General features: G+C 62.2%; 1 protein-coding gene and 1 long non-coding RNA gene across 3 annotated transcripts; both read left to right on the plus strand.

The window, feature by feature from the left end:
• Positions 1-6,258: 6,258 nt before the first annotated feature.
• Positions 6,259-7,489, plus strand: LOC120852225. Its single transcript, XR_005718513.1, has 2 exons — positions 6,259-6,442; positions 6,868-7,489. It is a non-coding gene; the product is annotated as an uncharacterized LOC120852225 (long non-coding RNA).
• A 1,609-nt stretch (positions 7,490-9,098) lies between these two features.
• TRAF2 (TNF receptor associated factor 2) lies at positions 9,099-21,787 on the plus strand. 2 transcript variants are annotated; one of them, XM_040225614.1, is made up of 8 exons: positions 9,099-9,154; positions 14,960-15,176; positions 15,493-15,571; positions 15,719-15,817; positions 19,380-19,541; positions 19,678-19,752; positions 20,851-20,925; positions 21,246-21,787. In XM_040225614.1, exons 2-8 carry the CDS (start codon positions 14,989-14,991, stop codon positions 21,357-21,359), a joined length of 792 nt encoding a protein of 263 aa, XP_040081548.1. In that variant the 5' UTR covers positions 9,099-9,154; positions 14,960-14,988; the 3' UTR covers positions 21,360-21,787. The 2 variants fall into 2 exon arrangements, with proteins under 2 accessions (XP_040081548.1, XP_040081550.1); XM_040225616.1 differs by lacking the exon at positions 21,246-21,787 and having other exon boundaries at positions 20,800-20,885.

Raw genomic sequence — 21,787 nt, forward strand, 5'->3', positions numbered from 1 at the left:
CGCCCCTCCTCCCATTGGCCGGCGACTCGGGGGGCGGGTACTTCCCTCGGCTCGGAGCCAATCCGCGCCCGGCTCGTCTAAGCAAGCCCCCGCTGTGCGCGACGTGGGGCGGGAGACGGCGCGGCCCGGACGCGTGGCCGCTGGGGGGCGCTGCAGGGGCCGGGGCCGCTGGGGGCGCTGGGGGGCGCTGCAGGGGCCGGGGCCGCTGGGGGCGCTGCAGGGGCCGGGGCCGCTGGGGCCGCTGGGGGGCGCTGCAGGGGCCGCGGGCGCGGAGGCGACGGGAGGCGGGGTGGGGCGCGGGGGACCCCAGCCCGGGGAGGCGGTGCAGGGGCCCTGCGCCAGGTGGGGGCCGGGACGAGAGGAGGGGCGCTGGGCGGGGGAAGGGGAAAGGCGAGTGGGGGTTCTGTGCGAGAAGCCGGGAGGAGCGGAGGGGCGGGAAGGAAGGAGCCGGGAGCCAGCTCCTGGCTTCTTGGGCCCGGCGGGCGGGGACGCGGCCGGGCCCCTCGCGGGCAGGGTGCGCGCGCGAGGTTGACGCAGGGCAAGGTGGCCTCGGCGATCTGTCTGTCGTTGACGTTAGTTGCTCTTTCCTGCCTTTTTTGGTCACCTTGCACGCCAACTGAAGTTCTGTTTCTCTGGAGTTATTAACAAGCGATACAAAGATGGTGGGGGCCAGGGTGGATGCAGGTTAGGTGGGGCCTGAAGCAAATATATTTTGTGGGAGGATGCAAGGAAATATGTGAAATTATAAAAACAAAATTAGTTACACAATACGTTTTTGTGTAACGTATATTTTGGATAATGTATACATGGTTTTACAGTATAATATGAATGTATACATAATGTAATTAATGCTATTTTACGATAACGAATACATTTATTTTATGGTACTCTTGGATCATGAGAAAATAAGTCAAAAATTGACAAATGCCACGAGCATCACAAAATTCAGGAAAATAGCCTTTCCGTGAGTTACTGAATGCGTCTTTAATGCTTTTGCTTGCGTTTTAGGCTGTGTTCTCATTGCATGCCACATCATGACTTTGCAGAATTGTTTTCTGGAAAGAACAGTTCAGACGTTTCTTTAACCTGTTGGGTTAAAGTTAATGTTGACCTTGGTTTGGGCAGCACTCCTGGCTTTGCATAGACGAGCTCTGAAGCATTCCTGTAGGTTTATGCACCACAACAGAGGAATTCTAATACGCGTGTAGACTCCACTGTGGCAGACGGAGAGCATGGGAGGAACCCACTTTCAGGGGGAAAAGGGGCAGTCGGGGGGCGCCGGGGGTCCAGTGCAGGCTTCCCATTGGCGGGACTGCTGCAATCTCTGACAGACTGGGCTGTGCGTGGGGTGGGGGGCCGACGGAAGTCTCCTTCCTCCCGCCTGATGGGGAGCAGAGGCACCTCCCCAGTGGGAGATATAGACAGAGATCTCTTCCTGTTTAGAGTAACTGACGCACCTGGTGGGGGTGAGCGCTCCCCCAGCCTGAATCCACCTTCAGGTGTGGTTTCTGTGATTAATTCCTCGTTTCTCCCTTTCACGAAGATCTTTTGTCCAAGTATCAGTGATCGAGAGTTGGGATCTCGGGACTTCCCCGATCATCCTGGGCCTAAGACTCCGAGTTACCAGTACATAGTGCCCGGGTTGGGTCCCTGGTGAGGGAAGTAGATCCCACATGCCTCAACTAAGACCCAGTACAGCCGGAGAAATTGAAAAAAGATGAGAGGACCTCCCTGGCGGCCCAGTGGCTAAGACTCCGTTCTTCTAAGGCAGGGAGCTCGGGTTCAAACGCTGGTCAGGCAACTGGATCCCACGTGCCACAGCTAGGAGTTCTCATGCTGCAACTAACACCCGGTGTAGTCAAATAAAGAAATATTAAACAATAAAAAGAGGATCTCTGTACAGTGGTGTTTTCTCCCTCAGTGCAAAGGGCCTTCCCTGGCCGTCACGTTCCCCCCATATTAGTGGTGGTTTAGTCGCTCAGTCGTGTCTGACTTTCACGACCCCGTGGACTGTCCCCTGCCAGGCTCCTCTGTCCGTGGGACTTTCCAGGCAAGGATACTGGAGTGGGTTGCCATTTCCTTCTCCAGGGGAATTTCCCAACCCAGGGATTGAACCCGGATCTCCGGTAGTTCAGGCAGCCTCCTGCATTACGGGTGGGTTCTTTACCAGGTGAGTCTCCTAGGGAGCCCCACATCACGTCCCGTCTTGGAGGGAAAGTAATCAAATGAGATAGATGGCATCTGAGGCGTCAGGAAGGGTATAGTAGGGAGAGCTCTCAGCGTGCCTTTCACAAGTCCATGCTTAGTCAAGGTTATGAGCACTAGGAATTATCTCGAAGTGCTGAGCTAGCATCATCTTCTTGAAAGTGAAAGTCACTCAGTTGTGTCTGACTCTTTGCGACCCCATGGACTGTCCATGGAATTCTCCAGGCCAGAATGCTGGAGTGGGTAGCCTTTCCCTTCTCCAGGGGATCTTCCCAACCCAGGGGTTGAACCCAGGTCTCCTGCATTGCGGGCAGGTTCTTTACCAGCTGAGACACATGGGAAGCCCGAGGATGCTGGAGTGGGTAGCCTTTCCCTTCTCCAGCAGATCTTCCAGACCCAGGAATCGCACCAGAGTCTCCTGCATTGCAGGCGGATTCTTACCAACTGAGCTATCAGGGAAGCCACCGTCTTATTAGAAGTATCATTTTTTATAAAGTTTCAGCAAACAATAGATGCAGAACTTAAGTATATTGAGTGGAATTAAGAACCACATAATAGGGGCATCCGTGGTGACACAGTGGATAAGAGTCTGCCTCCCAGTGCAGGGGACACGGGTTCAATCCTTGGTCTGGGAAGATTCCACGTGCGCAGAGCAGCTAAAGCCCGTGCAGCGCAGCTCCTGAGCCCGGGTGCTGCAGCTCCTGAGCACCTGCAGCGCAGCTCCTGAAGCCCTCGGGCCTGTGCTCAGCAGCGAGACGAGCCACCGCAGTGAGAAGCCCGGGCACCCCAACCAAGAGCAGCCCTGCTCACGGCAACTAGAGAAACCCCTCGCTCAGCAACAGATACCCAGCACCACCACACAGAGATAAATTATTTTTTAAAGAAGCATACAATAAACCCAATTTGCAAGACGGTTCCAAATCAGGGGCCCAGAACTGCAGGTATCCAGCCAAATAAACGAACAAGACAGCTGGTTATCAGGTGACGGTGCTGTCGCCAGCGTGCTTGCTGTTTAATTTTCTGTCCCTGGGTCTCTACTTCCTCAGAGGCTTTTAACCACTGGAGGAAGAGGAGTTTGCTATTGCAGACACCTGCTTGCTCAGCACGTAGTGATCACAGGTTCGCTGGCGCTCACTCCCATCCATGGGAGGAAGGGTCTTCCTACAGAGGCAAAGCCAGAAACTCTTAATGCCTCCTGCAAAATTCCCACTTAAGGCCGTTACAGAGGTTCAGTGGGACCGATCCGCGTGAGGCTTCTCTTCAGTTACGCAGGGAGAACGGGATAGTGAATGCAGCAAGGCCCACTGTCCTGTCTTCTCCAACCATCCAGACGGGAGGCTGCCCAAGCATAGCAGCCATTCCCCAAGCTTCCACATGTGAAGGTGCCCGCGGGGGGCACATGTACATAAGGCTCCCACGTGAGGGGTGGAATCTGTGAATTCCTTCACTGGCTCAGAGGCACTGACGTTACTCAGCCAAGTTTCAAACAGGTTGTCGCTGCCCACGTTAGTAATTATGTCATCAGCAGAAGAGAGTCTATGTGGGGAAGCTGAGGAGTTGCAGTTCAGGGTGTTAGAAGTGTGACCGACCATAGGCAAATCCAGAGAACACCAAGGAGGGGAACTTGCCTTTATAGGGAAAGAAGGGAGTTGGCAGGGGTTCCAATGGAGGCTTCCTATTGGCTGGGCCCCTTTTTTTATTGGCTGGGCTGTGGGGGTGGTTGAGGGTGCCTAGGGCAGTTCCTCCTGCCTGATGGTAAGTAGAGGCACCTTCCTGTCCAAGGCGTAGGTGGAGGCCTCTTCCCCTTCGGGGTAATTGGCATCCATGACGGGCACAAGGGCTTCTCCTCCAGCCCAGTCCCCGCTCCAGCTTTGGCTGGCAGCGGTGGTGGTGGCTTAGTTGCTAAGTCATGTCCGACTCTTGTGACCCCATGGACTGTAGCCTGGCAGGCTCCTCTGTCCATGGGATTCTCCAGGCAAAAATACTGGAGAAGTTAAAGAAAATTACCATAAGTCTGTTAAGGTTCATAAAGGCCATGTGTTGGTCACCTCTGAGTGAGAACAGATGTGGCTGGATTGTCTACTGAACATGAGAACAACAATCGAACAAGACGAGAAAGGTTGCCTGACAAACTGTTGTCAGATTTGCCGATACTAAGACTCGCAAACAGAAGCTGGTCTATGATGTTATTTATTATGATGTTATTATATTTTTCACGTCCGTGAAAAACGGGTGTGTTGGAATATGCACTCCCCTCTTTTTTGAGAAAACACGTTAATATAAAGAAAGTTTTGATCATCACTTTCCCCTTTCCTGTACTGTTTATTGATTGTACTTAGTTTTCACTTTTTACATGACCATGTACAGCAAGTTCAGCAAGACAGCGTTCCCACCACTAGCTCTTCTTTCCAGGCCACTGTCATCACTGAATACTCTCGGTCCTCCGGAGAGGGAGCTGAAACACCCATCGGGCATCCCCAGTGAGGACTGCAAAGGCCAGGTGTGTGGGAGGAGAGGGTGGGCTGTGGTCTCTGGGGGGCGAGTGGCTGGATCAGGAGTGGAGGAGGCCACTAGCTTCTCCAGAGCACTGGCGGCCACCTCTTTCAATTGCAGAACCTAGCCCCAATTAGACTGAGCCAGGTACAGGGCCTCTGCAGGTGGTCAGGGGAGGGGAGGGGGCCAGCAGGAGAGGGTGGGGCTGCCAGGGATGGGCCTGGGGTCTGTGGAAGCTAGGAGGGGTGGTGGACAGCTGGCAGAACCAGGGTCACAGGTCCCAGCTGGGCTGTAGACTGCTGGGTCCTGGACAGGAGGGAGCCCCATGGAGGAGGGTGGCCGTGGTGGGGTGGGAATGTCTGCTGTGGAGGGGTCCTGGGAGATCCCCGAGGGCCAACCCCAGCCTCTCCGACACGGAGCTGGTGGGTCTGAGCGTGAGCAGAGCCACCTTAGGGTTTCCGGGTTCGAACTGAGGCAGTGGAGCAAGCTCCCCACAGGTAGCAAGCGAGCGTGGGTCCTAGGCGGGAGGTCCCGCCGGCGTCAAGGGGCCACGGCCGCAGTTCCGGACGAGGCCGGCAGAGGGCGCGCGCGGACCGACCGCTGCTCCCCACTGAGCCCGAAGGGGCCTCTGCCCTCCAAGGACCCACATCAGCGGGAGGACACGAGCATACGAGGCTAGTCCCACCAGGCGTGGGGGAGAGGCCCACTTAACACAGGGCAAGCAGGAGAGAGACCGTCTCTATCTTGAGACCCGAGAGGGCCCAGGCTGTGTCCAGCACCTGGGGGGGAAGGTAGCTCTTCCCAGCCACCTGTGGGCTGGTGCAAAGGCCCTGGGGCCAGATTGGCGTGGTGACGGGAGGCCGTGGATGGTCAGGGCAGCCCCAGCACCTGCGATTCTGCACGTGAGGTTGTCTCCCAGGTCTGTGGTTCTGCACGTGGGGTGGGGTCCATTTTCTAAGAATCTGGGCAGAGCTTGTCTGTAATTGGGGGAATTGGGGGTGATCTTTGCCTTCTTGGCAACTTTATGTGTTTTCCAGAGCTTCCGAAATGATATTCTGTTGTTTAAAACCAAACGTTTTTGAATAGGTGGTACCATGAAGTGCTTTAAAAACAGTACGTGTTCAGAGAAATTGGCCCCTCCCCGCCTCCCACCATGTTAATTACTTCTCCTGCATCCTTCCCAAGTCTACAGAGAATACAAAATACAAACGGACATGGAGACCCTTCTCTCCCACCTTGGCTTACGGAGGACACTGCACACACTGTCACCTCCTTGCTCTCTGCACCTGGGCATGGGTGGGAGTGACTGGCAGCTGTGAAGTCAGCTGCCGGACCTCACCACCCCCTTCTTTCTCCTTTTTTGGAGGAGGGACAGCGTGGGCAGTGTGCTTCCAGGCAGGGGAGCGGGGGAGCCCCTTGTGGCTGGCGCTGGGGCAGGGGAATTCTAGGCAGGACTGGAGGCTGGCCTTTCTGGAACCCCCTCCATCAGGTGACTACACAGTGAGGGTGAAGCTGGCTCCTTTCAGAAGCTGCAGCCCCAGGGTGACCTTCAGGGCCGAGCTCTCAGGACAGGGAGTGGGTTGTGTCAGGAGGCTGGCTCTACCAGCTCCAGCCTCTGCTTGGGGACAGCTTCAGGCGCAAGGGGGCAGCCCACATCCAGGGTCCCAAGTGGGGGCCCACGTTGACCCTCCTGCCTCAGGGCTGAGTGCTGTTCTCCCAGAAGCCTGGGCGTAAAGGACAGGAGGTAAGATGTCCAAGGGGACCAGCTGTGAGGCCAGTGAGGAGTGGAGGTGCCCTGGGCATTAGGAAGTGTCCTGGGGCACCGATGAGGGCCTGGGAGAGGAGACCCCAGGCGGCTGAGCAGGCACCAGGGGCCGGGGAGGGGGCCTCAGGCAGAGTAGGAGGCGGAGGTCGCGTCCCCTGGGGTCTGCAGGCCCAGTGAACGGCAGATGGGGCCTGACCTGCCTGCTTAGGAGAGCTGAGAAAAGCCAGGAGTCTGTAGCCGGGCCCACACCTCTCTGGGGGCACCGAGGTGGGGGATAGAGGCCCCAGGCCCCAGCCCTCAGGGAGTAGGCAGATGACGCACGCCCCGGCAGGGTCCGCTGGGGCTGTCCCAGTCACCTCCCGGATGGCTGCCTCGGAGACTGACTTTTGCTTTCTTTTTGGCAGGAAGGAACCTGCATGGGAATCCCCCGTGCTGCCCGACGACCGGAGTGAGTCATCCCTTCCCAGCCTGCCAGGACTGAGGTGTCACCTTCTGAGCTGGTGGTGGCTGTGGGCCGGCCACTTCTCCGTCAGCAGCCCCTCCCTGCCAAGGCTCCGTCTCCCAGGCCTCTCCAGGGCCTGCTGCCAGAACCACACACGCACACACGCACGCACTCTATGTATTGATCAGTGTATGCAGCGAGACCCTCTGAACTGGCAGTCTGGAAGATATGAAAGCATTCTCATGCTGGAAGCCTCTCCAGGACCTTCAAGATTAGCTCAGCCCTGTCAGTGCCAAGGGCTGCAGGCAGCCGCCTTCTGGGGAAGCAGGACTTTTGCCCAGGAAACCTCCTCGGGAGGCAGGGTGGGCTGATGGGGCCCTGGGCCCAGTGCCTTTGTGCTGGCCCAGTGCTGGAGGGGTGAGTGAGATCTGAGCCTCCCTGGGGACTTACTGCAGAGGCAGGTGAACGACTTCCAGATTTTACCCTGAAGAAAGAGGGGTGCTGCCGTGGGGAGCCTCCTCCCTTCGCTGCCCATGGGTTCACGTGACAACCTCGGCCCCCCAGACCCTAGGAGAAGAGACCTCCTTACCCCTGAGAGCTCCATGAGTTATGAGCCTTGAGAGAAAGGCTCATGGAACCCATAAGAGGGGACAGGGTGGGGGGCGGGGGGCAGGGATGCTTGAGGCAAGTGTTAGTTGCTCAGTGCCGTCCGACTCTCTGCAACCCCAGGACTGTAGACCGCCAGGCTCCTCTGTCCGTGGGGTTCTCCAGGCAAGAAAACTGGCGTGGGTTGTTATGCCCTCTTCCAGGGGACCTTCTCGACCCAGGGATTGAACCCAGGTCCCCCGCATTGTGGGCAGATTCTTTACTGAGTCTGAGCTACCAGGGAAATGGCACACTCAGCCTCGAGGTTCACAGAACTGGTGCTGGACGCAGGGTGGCCCGCTGCTGCGTGCAGGGCTGTGGTGTTTGGGACTGGGGAATTCCGACTCCCAGTCACGATTTATGCAGTGTGATGAGAGTACTTCTGGATGCCGACGGGATCGTTTACATCACGTGGCTTCCTTCACTCTGTCCTTGAGCACTTTGCTTGGCTTCCGAAGCTCCCCTGGAGCAGGGGTGCCCAGCGTTCTGTGCGACCTGCCAAAGCAACCTTGCCTGTCCCTTCCTGCAAAATGAGGAGAGCCATGCCTCTCCCCCGTGCTGGTGTCAGAGGAGACTGTTCTCAGGTATTTAGAAAGATGTGTCCCACGGGAGAGAATCCGAATCGTCCCCACCCTCCTTCAGCAGATAAGAAACGCTGGTCCTGGGGTCCCACACTCAGAGGCAGTGCCCTGCCCCTCCCGGCGCGGTCCTTTTGTTCTGGTCAAGACTGCAGCCTCCTTTCGGAATGTCTCCACTTGTGTGTTTGCATGCCAATGGTATGTATATTTGCTTTTGTTTGGTGGTAAAATTCACATAGTATAAAATTCACCACTTTCAAGCTTACCTTTCAGCGTCATCTGTACTTTTGCAAGGTCTGGCAACGGTCGCCGCTACTAGATAAAGAACATTTCACTACTCGGAAAGGAGACCTCCCTTTAGGTCTTCCTACCCTTTAGACCGGAAGGAGGAGGAGGGCATGGCAACCCACTCCAACATTCTTGCCTGGAGAATCCAGGGACAGGGGAGCCTGGTGGGCTTCACTCCATGGGGTCGCAGAGTCGGACACGACTGAGCGACTCAGCACAAGCGCCCTTTAGATAGGCGGGGTCCGTTTGTACTTTTTCTCATGAATGTAACCCTCTCTCGGGCCCAGCTCTGCGCCGGCACCCTGGGCCTGGAGTCGACCCTCCGTGTGTGAACAGGTACCACCGGCACAAGGAGGCGCGGAGTCGGAGAGAGCCCACGGGAGACTTAAGTACCCAAGGCGCCGCAGCCCCGCCCAATCGGCGCCCGCTGAGGCTCCCTGCGCGCTTCTGGTAGGCTCCAGTGTCAGTCCGTCAGGAGGCGGGAGGGGCGGGGACAGGGCCGGCCAATCGGGCCCCCCGTGGCTCTCTGCAGGCCCTTGGTAGGCTTTGGTGTCAGTCCGTCAGGCGGGCGGGCCCTAATTAGGGGGCGGGGAGAAACATAGCCAATCGGTGCTCGCTATGGCTTCCTGGGCGCCTCTGGTAGGCCCCCACAGCAGTCCGTCAGGCGGGCTCGGGGGCGGGTCGGCGGCAGCCGCGGCGGCCGGCTGGCAGGCAGTTCCGGGCGCGAGGCGACCGTTGGTGAGTCCTGACGTCCGGGCCGGGGTCGCGGTGGGGTCGGGGGTCGAGGTCTAGGGGCGGGGACTCGGGGTAGCGGCGCGCGCGGACCCGGGAGGCCCGGCGGGAGGCGCGGACGCCGCAGCGCGCGCGCCTGAGGGGATTTCTCGGGGCCGGAAACCGAAAGTCGGAGCGGGCCCCACGCAGGAAGGTTCGCGAACGGCGGGGCGTCCGCGGGGGCGGGCCCGGCTCCGGTGGGGCCCCCGCGCCCCGAGCCGCCCGCCAGCTTCGGCCGCGGCCCCCACCCCTTCCTGCCCCGCCTGGGGTGCGGACGGGCTCCCCGGCCTCGGGCGCCGCCGCGGGCCCCTCCGCCTGCGCCGGCCCCGCTGCGCTTTGGCCTTGCCCGACGGTGACCCGGGCCCCGGGGCGGGTGCGGGGGTCCAGAGCGGAGGCAGCTGCCGGGGCGGGCGGAGCCCGGGGACGCTGCTCTGCCGCGTGTGCGGGGCCCCAGGTTCAGTGGACGCCGAGCGGGCCCCCGGTGGACCCGGCGGTGGGGACAGCGAGAGCCGGGGACGGCTGCGCCCGGGACGGCCGCCTCTCGGCAGATCCCGAGTCTGGCAGGGCAGGGGGCGTGCCGGGCCTCGCGCCTGGCCCTGCGTGACTCAGGGGCCACGTGTCCCCGGCGGTGGGGCCGGCGACAGCCTTCAGCAGCTCCGTCACTGGCTTTAGGTGGAGGTCCCAGCCGGCCCAAAAGTGTGGCTTGAGTTGTTTCTGTATTTTTTAACGGCTTTATTGCGGTGTAGTTTGCATACCGTAAAACTCCTTATTGTTGAATTTCAAACAAACTCCTCTAAGAAGTGCTTGTGTGACGCCTTTGCTGAGCGGCAGGAGCCTCTTCACAGGTTGGGGCGTCTGACTCTCCGATTCCCGCCCCCGAGCCTGGCCCAGCTCCCCGCTCAGCCCGCCCTCCGGGGACCGAAGCCCCGCCCCCCTGAGGCTGCAGCCCGCAAAGGCCGGCGCTGGGAGCGGAGCTTCTGTGCGCTCCGGTCCTGTGGCGGGGGACAGCTGCGTGGGCACATCCTGAGACACCCAGGCTGCTACGCGGGCCCTTCGGGCATCCCCCTGCGCCCCAGACCTCTACTGTCCCAGGCTGCGTTGTGCCCTGTGGCCCCGGCCTGTCAGCTGCACCGGTGGTGGTGCCACTCAGTGTGCCCAGCGCCCCACGTGGCTCACGGCAGGAAGAGGTGAAGGTCGCGTGTGAGCTTCACGGACTCGGTCACTCTGGGGAACTGAAGGAATAGGCTGTTTCAACAGCGATTGTGACCTGGGGCTGGAGCGGAGAAGTTTCAGCCATCCCTAGGTGCAGGGGGAGGTTTTTGGGGAAGAATGGACCTTTTGACTTGAGTCAGGTGTGGGCCCCTCTCAGCAGTGGGAAAGGCCAGCCTACCTGTCAGCACGGTCAGCGCACCAGTGTGGACTGGGCACAGCCTGGCAGGTGGGTTTCCATGGCAGGAGGGCACACATGCAGGCAAAGGGAGGAAGATCAAGAGAAGAAAACCCAGAAAAAAAATGACCTGCAGGCTCCACGGATCACGCCAGGAATGGGGTGCACACATTCCGTCTGTCCTCGAGTCCAGACTTGGGCTCGATGCCCCGTCCTCGAGGGGTGCTAGGACTGCTCCTTCCTGGAGACGGGTGAGGACCGCTCCCTAAAGGTCTCCTTTTGTCCAGGGGGAGGGCGTGTCTCTGTTCCGCGGAGGGGCTGTGTCTCGGGGGAGGGATCAAGGCAGACTCCGCGGAAGCCCTCCCCTGGCTCCGAGCAGCAGGGCAGGCCCGCAGGTGGTGGAGAGGCGTTCGGGGCAGGTGTTCTTGTGGACAGACTGTGGGTTAGGGCGGTGGATACACAGCAGCGGTGGTAGGAGGTGAGTAGCAGGGGTGATGCGGTGCGAGTTCCAGGATTGGGGTGCCCTGCTTTGGAACGGGGTAGGGCATGGCTGGGCTAGTGTGTGCTGAGGGGGCAGCAGAGAGGAAGGGCCGGACCCAGGCGTGGGAGTCGGTGGCCAGCGGGAGCCTGGGGAGCAGGGAGGGCAGTCATAACCCCCTGCACGTGCCCGGGCCCCTCCTCCCTGCCTCCAGGCCCTCGAGGCCCCTTCGCCGAGGAGAGCAGGTGAGGGCTCTCTGGGACTCTGAGAGCCTGCTTGGGCAGCCTGGGGATCTGAGGGAGGAGCCGGGTCCCCGTCATGTGTTTAAGGGCCTGGGGAGGCCCTGCAGTAAGTCACATTGCGGTGGACGGTGGCCTGGCCTAGCAGTAGCAGTGTGGTCAGGTTCTGGATGCTGGCTTTTTTCGGGGGGAGGGGTTGCTGGGTCTTCACTTCTGCAAGTGGGCTTTCTCTGGGTGCGGCCAGCAGGGGCGCTGGAGCTGTGGGCTCCGGTGTGTGTGTGGGCTGGCCCAGGGTGTGGGCCAGCAGGGGCGCTCGAGCTGTGGCCTCCGGTGTGTGGGCTTCTGGCTGCGGTGGCTCCTCTGCTAGACCCGGGCTCAGCTGAACCGTGTCCCCTGCCCTGGCAGGTGGACCCCTAACCACTGGACACCAGGGAATCCCGCTTCTGGATGTGGGCAGCAGCAGAGGCAGTGGGTTCCCTGACCCGCTGGAGGGGAGGCTGAGGCCCCAAAGGGCCAGAGTTGCTGCACCGTCGTTAGCGTCTCCCTGTCGACGGCCCCGGTTTTTAATAAGATTCTGGGTGCGTATCAGCACGAGTAGCTGCAAGCGGGCGCTGGAAGGGCGGGCATAGCGCTTGCTCCTGAGCTCTTGTGCCCACAGTCGCTGGGTGCTGAGTGGGTCCCCGATCACTTGGCATCCCGTTGCGCTTGAAGGAAGGCGGCTGCTGTGTGAACGGTACTGCTCACTTGGGGCTCAGGTCCTGGGGGCCACACGCACACCATGTGCGGATGTTGGTCCTTGACTGTGGCCTCGGGAGGTTTGCTGTGCAGGCAGCTTAGACCCGGGGGTGGAAGCCCAAGCGTTGCAAGCAGCAGGGGCGGCTGTCGGTGGGAGCATGGATTTGGGGGGAGTTCAGTGCCTCACTGGGGCATCCCAGAGGGAGGCTTTTGAGTCGAACCCGTGTGTCTGCTGGCGACAGGTGGCCCCCCAGCAGCCGCCTGTTCAACTCTTGATGTGATGTTGGTTTGGGCAACAGCTCACCCTTTTGAGATAACTCACTGACACCCGTGCAGCGGGCGAGGACGGTGGGGCCCAGCTGCCCAGGGGGCCTCGGGCTCAGTCTCCGGGGTCTGTGCAATCTCCCGCAGGGACGGCCCTTTCCACTGGTCCTCCCGCTCCGCACGCAGGTGGGACCTGGGCTTGCGAAGGAGGCCTGCAGTGCAGGAAATGGCCAGAAGCAGTAGGTGCCGGGTGCCCCCGCCCTCCTAGGGGCTGCAGCCCACCTGGGGGCTTCTTTTGTGCTAAAACCCATTTCTAAGGCTGCCCTGCCATCGTCAACGTTATGAAGCAGGGTTGTTCTGGGTAAATGTGCACGAGTGTACCATAATTAGGGATTTCACCATCTTTTTTGGATTCTCTGGAAATACAAGCTCCGTCTCTTATTTTCAAAATGAAATACTTATACAGCAAAGTGTACAAGTCCTGAGTGTACAGCCAGACACACCTGTGTCCACGCACACAGCCATGCTCGCCTTCTGGAAGTCCTCCCCTCCTGTAGCACTGACCCTCCTACATGGAAAACTCTGTTCCAGCACTCACAAGGTTTCTGAGTCCAAAAGCGTGGTTTTTCCACACCAAGCAATTCTCCATCCCTTCCTTTTTTTTATTGATTTATGTCTCCCTGGCTCTGCTGGGTCTTTGTTGCTGAGGGGCTCTTCTCCGGCTGCGGAGGCGGGCACCGCTCTCGTGGCTCCTGGGCTCCAGGCGCACAAGCTCAGTGGCCGTGGCTCAGGCTTTGCTGCCCCACGGCATGCTGGGATCTTCGCGGACCAGGGATTGAATCCGTGTCTCCTGCACTGACAGGCCGGTTCTTTGCCATTGAGCCACCAGGGAAGCCCTCCGTTTCTTGATGGACGCCGACCGGTGTCCTGGCCGCCTGGAGTCAGCACAGGCCCCTCATGTTCAGGGCTTGGCCCCACACGGCTGCCCCCACCCCGCCTCCGATGGCAGTAGGTGGGCGAGGCCTCCCACACTTCAGATCCACAGACTGTGAACTGAGATTTTTCATGACCCCTCCCTGGGGTCAGTGATTGTGCTAGCAGAGCTCCGAAAACTCGGAGAATCTCAAGTGTTGGCCCACTGGGAGAGACACCCAGGGCCAGGTACGGGGGTGGGGAGGGTGGCCAGACCCCCTCGGTGCACTTCGCGTGTCCAACTAGAAGCTCCCCAAACCCCCCGGTTTAGAGTTTTCTAGAGGGCTCCACTGTGAAGGCACGCTTGATAAATCGTCAGTAAACCTTCTCTAGTTTCCCTCACCCTCCAGGAGATGGGAGTGGTGGTGAAGGGAAGATCCAGCCCCATCGCGCAGGAAGCACTGGGGGTCTGGGTGCTGCCAGCAGGGAGAAGCCCCAGCGCCTGCTGCCTCAGAATTGCCCCAGGGCAGCCACCTCCCAGCTCCTTCGTCTCCTGTTAGCTTTGCCTGTCCTCCAGCTCGCTGTAACGAGTTATTCTATAAGTAATTTTTTTGTCTAGTAGAAATTCCGTCTAACAGAATGTCACTTTGTTGTGTGAAGCTAGTGCCTTCCATTTGGAGCATATTGTGGGGTGTGAGTTAAGTGCAAGGCCAGAGCTGGGCACACGGAGCACTCCTTGTTTTTTACGACCTTGCTCGAGAGAAGTGAGGGTTTGGAAAATAAACTGGAAGCTTGGAAGGCCCAGGAGGGGTTTGGTTCCTGGTTGGAGGTTCCTGACACTTGACCCCTCACATCTGTCACCCTGAGTACAAAGGCGGCCGGCCACCCGCCTGCCCACGCGGGAGGTGCAGTGCAGCCCGGGGGGCCGAAGCGGCCGCAGGTGTCCGGGTGGGCGGCTGTGGCAGCCGCGGTTCGGGTGGAGTGCCTGTGGTGCCCCCGTTACAGTCCTTTTCCTTTTCAGCTCTACCAGTTTGTGGCTTCCTGCCCGTGTCCACCCCCCCCACGCGTGTTCAGTCAGGTGACCCACGGACTGCGGCCCGCCAGGCCACGCTGTGGACTTTTCCAGGCAAGACACTGGAGTGGGTTGCCATTTCGTTCTTCACTCCCTTACGATTAAGGGTTAAAGTGCATTTATAGATGTGACTGGAACAAAGTATTTAAGGCTTTAAGCACTGAGACCTCCCAGGGCGCCCTCGCTCTGGGCCAGGGCGCTGTGACTGCTGAGGGGAGGTCGAGGCCTGCAATGTGTTGGGGCATTTTCCCTCTTTATTGCTCAAAAGAGAGACTGTTTTTGTGGTTCTTTAGCGTCCAACAGGAATAAAAGTCCATGGATTAATGGAATGGGCTCAATCTGCCACAGGAGGTGTGGTCAGCCAGCCACGTTTGGGTGGAAAGCCACCGCGGGGAGACCGGCTGTCTTGAGGCTGGGGTCCGCGTGGCCGGCTCCTGGGCTGCCTGGGGGACCTCCTGCAGGAGGGTCTGTGAGAACCGTCTGGTGTTTCCCGAGCACTCTTCACGGTCGCCGCCTCGAGATGCCAGGCCCAGGGTTGAGGGCTGCGGTCTCAGTTGGACACGGGCTGGGCTGGCTGGCCTGGGAGAGGGGCCACCCCGTGGCAGGGGGTGCCCGCTGCCTCAGCCTCGGCCCCTGGTGGCCGCGTGTCCTCGGACTCACCCTGACGTGCTGTGCTCTCCCTTAGGGCGTGGGCTTGGTGGGGCTGCGGCGCCCATGGCTGCAGCCAGCGCGACCCCTCCCGGCTCCCTGGACCTGCTGCAGCCCGGCTTCTCCAAGACCCTCCTGGGGACGACGCTGGAGGACAAGTACCTGTGCTCGGCCTGCAGGAACGTGCTGCGCAGGCCCTTCCAGGCTCAGTGTGGGCATCGCTACTGCTCCTTCTGCCTGAGCAGCATCCTGAGGTGGGGCTGAGGCGGTCGTCCCCAGTCTTCCCGCTCCTCCTGTCTTCAGTGGGAACTGCACAGTCTGACGGAGCCGCAGGCTCACAGCCCCTTTGCGCCGGGTGCCCGCGTCCCCGAGGGGCTGGGAGGTGGGGCGGGGGCCGGTCCTCAGGACAGTGTCCCCGGTCCCCACGGCCGTCTGTGGGGTGCGCTGGCACACACTGCCTTGTGCCTGCTGGCCACCCCACTTGGTGGCCATGAGAGCGCCAGGGCCATGGGGTGGGTTCGGGGGCTGCCCGCCTCCACAGCGGGCTCACAGGGCCGCTCCCCCCTCCAGCTCCGGGCCCCAGAGCTGTGCTGCCTGTGTGCACGAGGGCATTTACGAGGAGGGCGTTTCAATCCTGGAGAGCAGCTCGGTGAGTGAGCCGTCGGTGCTGCACCGGCTGCGCCACGAGATGGGGCCTGGGGGCAGCCGCTGCACGGGAGAGGCGGCCTTTCCCAAGCCTCGGCCCGGGCCTGGGGAGGGCAGCAGGGGGTTCACCCGAGGGCCGCTGTCTCCCCAGGCGTTCCCGGACAATGCTGCCCGCAGGGAGGTGGAGAGCCTGCCGGCCGTCTGCCCCAGCGAGGGCTGCTCCTGGAAGGGGACCCTGAAAGACTACGAGGTAGGGGCATCCACGGAGGAGAGCAGCCGCCGCTGGGGTTGCTGCACAGAGCCGCGCGCCTGGGGCTGGGGAGCTCGCCATCTGTGCACGCTCCTGGGGTGGCTGAGGGATGGGGAGCAGCAGCGTGTGCAGGGCACGGGTCCGGCCTGAGCGCCACGCGAGCAAGAAGTCAGCTTTCTCGCTGCTGGGGTTGTGTTGTCTCCTCGCTGAGTGTGTTCACGCTGGAGGATGCAGGAGTGGCCCGCTTGTCAGTCCTGGGGTCACAGGAAGGCGTCTTGACAAGGCGCCAGCGACAAGGGCAGTGCCCGGGTGTGTCTCTTGTGGGCCCGTCTGGCAGGTTGGGGCACTGTGTGCCAGCCGCCCTCTGGCAGCTGGGCCTGCCACCCTGCCGCCTCCTGGGGAGCTGGGCCGGTGCTCTTCCTGGGGCTCAAGTGCCGCTGGATGCTCTCCTCTGCAGGGTGCCCGCACGAGCCGTGCCCAAAGCACTGCCCGGTGGCTGGGTGCTTCCCGAGGAGGACGGGGTGCCCATGCCATGGCGGGTCATACCCTGGGCTAGGCCTAGTCTTGAGAACAGGGGAGCCCACCCCAGGCTGCAGGGGGAGGGGCCTTGGGCTGTCACGCCGAGGCCAGTCTCAGCCATGGGGTCTGTGACGCGGGATCTGGGGAAGGGGAGCGCAACAGGGCAGAGTGGCTGGGCCCAGCCTGAGGGGCCGGGGCTCGTGTGTGGGGGGTGCGGTGGGGGGGCCCCAGGCTGGGCCTCGGAGGAGGCCTTGGTGCCTGCACAGCCCCCTGGTGAGGCTGCAAGGCTGTCTGCAGGGCACCTGTTCTCTGCCCAGGGCTGCCCAGACCACAGAGCAGCCTCCCAGCCAGGGGGCAAGTGTGGGCTGTCCTGAGTTTCTGCCTGAGGTGGGGGGCCGTGGGCTCTAGAGTTGGGACCCTGGGTCCCCGCAGCTCCTCTCTTCCTGCCCCTGGCCCTGGGCCCTGTCCAGCGGTGTTCCCTGTTCTCCTGCCCGACTCAACGTTGTGGGCTTCAGGCTCTCGGGGTCTGTCTTTTGCCAGAACAGCTTGTCCACGCCGGGTCCCATCTGTGGACGGGCCTGCACTGTTGCTGCCTGGGGCTGTCCAGAGAGGAGGCTGTGGGGCAGGGTCTCCCTGGGAGGGTGGGGGACGTTGTGATGCTTTTTGAGGGGACCAAAGGTCCCTGGGGACAGGTGGAGTAACCCCAGCTCCCTAGTCCTCGGGGGTTTCTTCTGCGTCCGGCTGGCAGTGCGGGGGCAGCTTCGAGGGCCTCTGGCTGAGAGCCTGGGACCACAGCCAGCCGTGGGCCCGCCAGCTCTGCAGGCATGCAGGCTGGAAAGTCCCTGGCTGGGCCTGGGAGCTCAGGAAAGTCCCTGAGGGGGTGGTCATATGGGAGGCGGGCCTGCCTGGTCTCTGACTGCAGCCTTTGGTACAGGCTTAGCCTGTCACTGGCTTGAGAGGCCACAGAGGGGGAGGCCACAGAGGGGGAGGCCACAGAGGGGGAGGCCACAGAGGGGGAGGCCCGCCTCGGTGTGCGGGCAGCCACCTTGCTGCATGGTGGTCCTGCCCTCAGCCCTGCACCAAGACATCTGCCCTCTGGGTTGCTCAGAACTGGGGCCGTGCTGGGAAATGCTGGGGCTGCAGCTGAGCTCCGGAGAGTCTGGAAAGACGGGGAAAATCCTGTGTAGCCTTTGAATAAGCTTTTCCCTTGCAGTGATGTCTAGCGTTTTCTAAGAACCCAGTGAGATAATGTTCCAGTTCAGTCAGAAGGTGGTGGAGCGCCTGCCAAATGCAGGTGGGGGCGGCTCCCTGGAAGGGAGAGGCAGGGAACAGCGGAGGGAACAGCAGGGAGAAAGGACCCCGGGCTTCAGAGGAGGGTCCCGGTGGACCTGGCGGGGCCAGGCTATAGGGCCGTCGCAGCTGAAAGGGGCGCAGAGCGGGGCTGCTGGGCCCTGCCTGGGCGTCCAAAGTTGAAACGCCTGAGCATTTGGTTTGAACTTTGGCTGACGGCATGTGTGTTGATTTCTCCGTGCCGTCCGAGAGGAGTGGGAGCTGACGGAGCTGGCCCAGCCCCTGCTCTGGGCCGGGACTCTGAGCCTGGGGACGGCCGCCGTGGAGTGGGGCCGGGCTCGACCAGGGCAGGCCTTCCTCTCCAGGCTTGGTTAAGCTGCCCTGTGCCCAGCCTCCAGCATTTCCTTTGCTTTGATCAAACCCAGGTGCCCCTTGTTTGTGCTTCAGGAGCCATGGGCGTCTCGGGCTCCCCTCGGCCTCCGTGTGGTGGTTTGTCCCGCGCCCAGTGCAGTCAGACCAGAGCCCTCTGGGGGGTTCAGGGGCATGCCCCCCAGGCATACCTGCAGGGCAGTCTTTGAGGCGCTCTCCACGGAGCGGCAGCCCCTGGGGCAGGGGTCCCTCCACTCTGCTCCCTGCACCCGGTATCGCCCTGCCCGCCCGCCGCACGGCCCGTCTGTGTCCTGGGACCCGGCCTCCGCAGCACCGTCCCTGATGCCCCCCGGCCATGTGGGGCTGCCTGGGGGCTGCATCCCATCTGATGTGTACCCCTGGGGCAGCATGGAGCTGCGGTCCTGGGGGCTCCCCGGCTGCCTGGAGGGTCTCCTCCCGTTCTGAGTCTCTGGGGTGCTCCTGGGGTTCTGCTTTCCCCGCAGCCCAGCCTGCCGTGCGAGGTGGAGGCCGTGTGTGCACACCGCCCCGGACTGTGGGCATGTGGAGACGGCCCGAGGCAGGCTCCTCCTCCTCCGGGGTCACTGTGGCTGACCTTTGGGGCACCCGGCCCTGCAGCCCTGAGCAGCCCCCACTTGGCGGGGGCCTGGCCTGCATCTCCACGGAGGCTCTGGCCCCGCGGGGTGCTGTGCTTGGCGCCCAGCTGTGCTCCTACGAGTGGTGATGTTCACGTGATGTGGATTTGACTGCAGTTTTTATAAAACAGCCGCACACAAAGCATCATGTCCCGTTTTGTGCTCACTGCCGCCTCCTGTGCCCCTTCCGGCCAGGTTTCCTGACGGCTCTCCCGGTCCCCGCCTGTCCCCTGCGCCCGCCACCCCGCCCATTTCCCGGCCCACCCTTTCTCACCGCTCCAGCCGCCTCCGCCTCCTCGCTCACCTCGTGGCCACCCCAGTGCCCGGCAGGCCTGGCTCTCACGACCGCAGCCCAGCCACCCGCGTCGTCGCCTCTCCTGGGACAGCCTGGGCCTGGCTGATCGTTCGGAGCCCCAGGCTGGGACCCCGCGTCCCTGGCCGCATCACCCATGGCCTCGGCTCCAGGAGGGCGAGGGAAGGGCCTCGGTCTGGCTGTCGCCTGGGCCACGGCGGCTCTCCCCTGCCTTTCGTCCTCTAGGAGCCTGTCTCTCTGCCTCTGTGGCCCCCTCACCGTCCCCTCTGTGTCCAGAAGGTGGGGCTCCGCCAGCTGGACCCGGGTCCTGATCTCTGCCCTGGAGCAGGGGCGCTGGAGTGAGCACGGGGGTCCCATGGCCTAGACGCGGCCAGAATCCTGCCACTGCCCTGCCAACACCCGCTCCCTTTATTGCCAGAGCTGCCATGAAGGACACTGCCCGTTCATGCTGACCGAGTGCCCGGCGTGTAAAGGCCTCGTGCGCCTGGGCGAGAAGGAGCGCCACCTGGAGCACCAGTGCCCGGAGCGGAGCCTCAGCTGCCGGCACTGCAGGGCGCCCTGCTGCCCGGCCGACGTGAAGGTGAGCGCGCCAGGCAGCACGCAGGGCCGCGCCTCCCGCCCTCGGCCTCCCGGCGGCCAGACGAGCCCGGCCCTGAGCCTGCGGACGCCCCCCGCACGCCGGGCTGAGGCTCTGATGGCCGCCGCACCCCTTGCAGGCACACCACCAGATCTGCCCCAAGTTCCCCCTGACGTGTGACGGCTGCGGCAAGAAGAAGATCGCCCGTGAGAAGGTGGGCGCTCTGGGCCCGAGGGTGGGCTCCATGTCTCTCCCGCCCCCCACCCCCCACGGCACTGCCCGGCGTCTGCGCCCTGGGCCCGCAGGGGCTCTGTCTGCGGGCGGGGTGGGGCGGGGCGGGCAGCGGTTCTCGTCTGCTCGCGCAGCGCGCGGTCTCCCCTGCTGGCTGTGCGGGGAGCTGACCTGTGTGGCCGGCTGTGTCTCCAGCCCTCTGCTCGGGGAGGACGAGAGCCGTGCTGCCTGTTTTCGGGGAGGCAGCTGTGGCGCATCTGACGGAATCCGTCTTTTCCTCTGAGCGTCCGGGGTCGCTCTGGGGAGAGAACTTGTTTGTAGCTGTGTTGAGCCGTCATGGTGCTCCAGGGCGAGGACTGGGCGGTGGGTGCTTTCTGGGCACATGAGGGCTCGAGTCCCTCCCAGGCCGGGAGGGGGCCCGTCCTGACCCTCCCTGCCAGCCTTGGTCCCACAGGCCTGGCCGCCCAAGGGGTGAGAACTGCGTCCTGGCTGGTTTCAGGTGGCGATGCTCGGGTTGTGAACGTGGCCAAAAGCTTTTCTGCCTTGAGTTTCACCAGCATCCCCCCCCTTTTTTTATATTGGGGTGTAGTTTGATCCCTGGAGGAAGGCATGGCACCCCACTCCAGTATTCTTGCCTGGAGAATCTCATGGACAGGGGAGCCTGGCAGGCTACAGTCCGTGGGGTCGCAAAGGGTCAGACACGAGTAAGTGACCCCCGCTGGCTAACTCACCGCCAGCCTTAGAGCCCCGGGGCCATAAATAGGCTGTAGTAGGGAGATGGCGGGGCCGCTTTCTGGGACTTGGAGGCCTGCTTGGGGAATAGAGGCTCCGTGGATGATCTGAGATGTCCTCAGCCTGTGCTGGCTTCAAGCACACACATGGCCGAGTTTGCACGTGAGCGTGTGTGTGCACGAGTGTGCACTGCAGCTTTGGGAGCACCTTGCTGGGCCTTGTCTGGCCTGAGTGTCCAGAAGCCGGTGGGGTGGGTCCAGGGACCTTTGCTCGGACTCTGACCTGGTCGGGGCCGCAGGGGTGAGCGGCCGGAGCAGAGGCGGAGCGGTGTTGACCCCGGGCCCGTCAGTTTCAGGACCACGTCCGGGCCTGTGGCAGGTGCCGAGCCCCGTGCCGATTCCACGCCGTCGGCTGCCCCGAGATGGTGAGTCCAGGTCCGCAGGTGGCGCAGCTCCTCGTTCCCCAGCAGAGGCCCTTCTGGACACACCTCTACTCTTGCTCCAGCTCAGCCTGCGCGTGTCCTGGCTCTGTCCATTGTCCTCCCAGTGACCCCAGTGCCCAGCCTTGGCCACCCAGTGGAAAGGATACCCAGCATGTTGCGCCCCCCGAGGTCTGGCCACGCCTCCTGCCCATCCGCTCACCTCGCTTCACCTGGCTATTCTGGGCAAAAGCCCTGTGGTCACCCTGGACCTGCTCCTGTCTATCGTCATGTCCAATCTCCGGATGAGCGTCCGTTCTTCCCAGGCGGCCCCTAGCCCTCCCCGCCTCGCTTCTATGGCCTGCGTGGTCCGCTGTGAGGTCTCGCTCCAGCCATTGGCCCCCCTGTCCTCCAGCGCCCCGACTTGCTCTGGACCTTGAACCCGCCTCCTCTCTGTGGCTGCTCCTGCCAGCTGCTCTGCGGCTCCCTTGGGCCTGGGCACCTCCCTGTGCGTGTGGTCCTGGCCCTCCTCTCTCACCGGTTCCGTGTCCCTGAGGGCTGGGCACGTGCAGGCCTGGCCCCGAGAGATGGGCAGCCCAGCCCTCTGCGCTCAGCGGGGGCGGCCTGCTGGCGGCACCGGGCCTGAGCACCGGCCTTGTTTCTCTGAGGTTGAATGGGGGTGGCGCCCTCTCCGTCCCCTGGGTCTGTGTGTGCCCTCCTGCTTCTGGGCAGTGCAGTGCTGGGTATTTCCCATGTGGGCCCGAGGGCTGTTAGCGGTCAGCGGAGGGGCCCAGGGCGTGAAGGGCCTCTTCTTGGCCTATGGAGGGTCCCGTCCTGTTGATCTCGTGGCTCTAGCAGCGGGCGGCCT

Source organism: Oryx dammah, unplaced genomic scaffold (genome assembly GCF_014754425.2).
Source record: "Oryx dammah isolate SB20612 unplaced genomic scaffold, SCBI_Odam_1.1 HiC_scaffold_25, whole genome shotgun sequence".
In the NCBI taxonomy this organism is placed as follows: Eukaryota; Metazoa; Chordata; class Mammalia; order Artiodactyla; family Bovidae; genus Oryx; species Oryx dammah.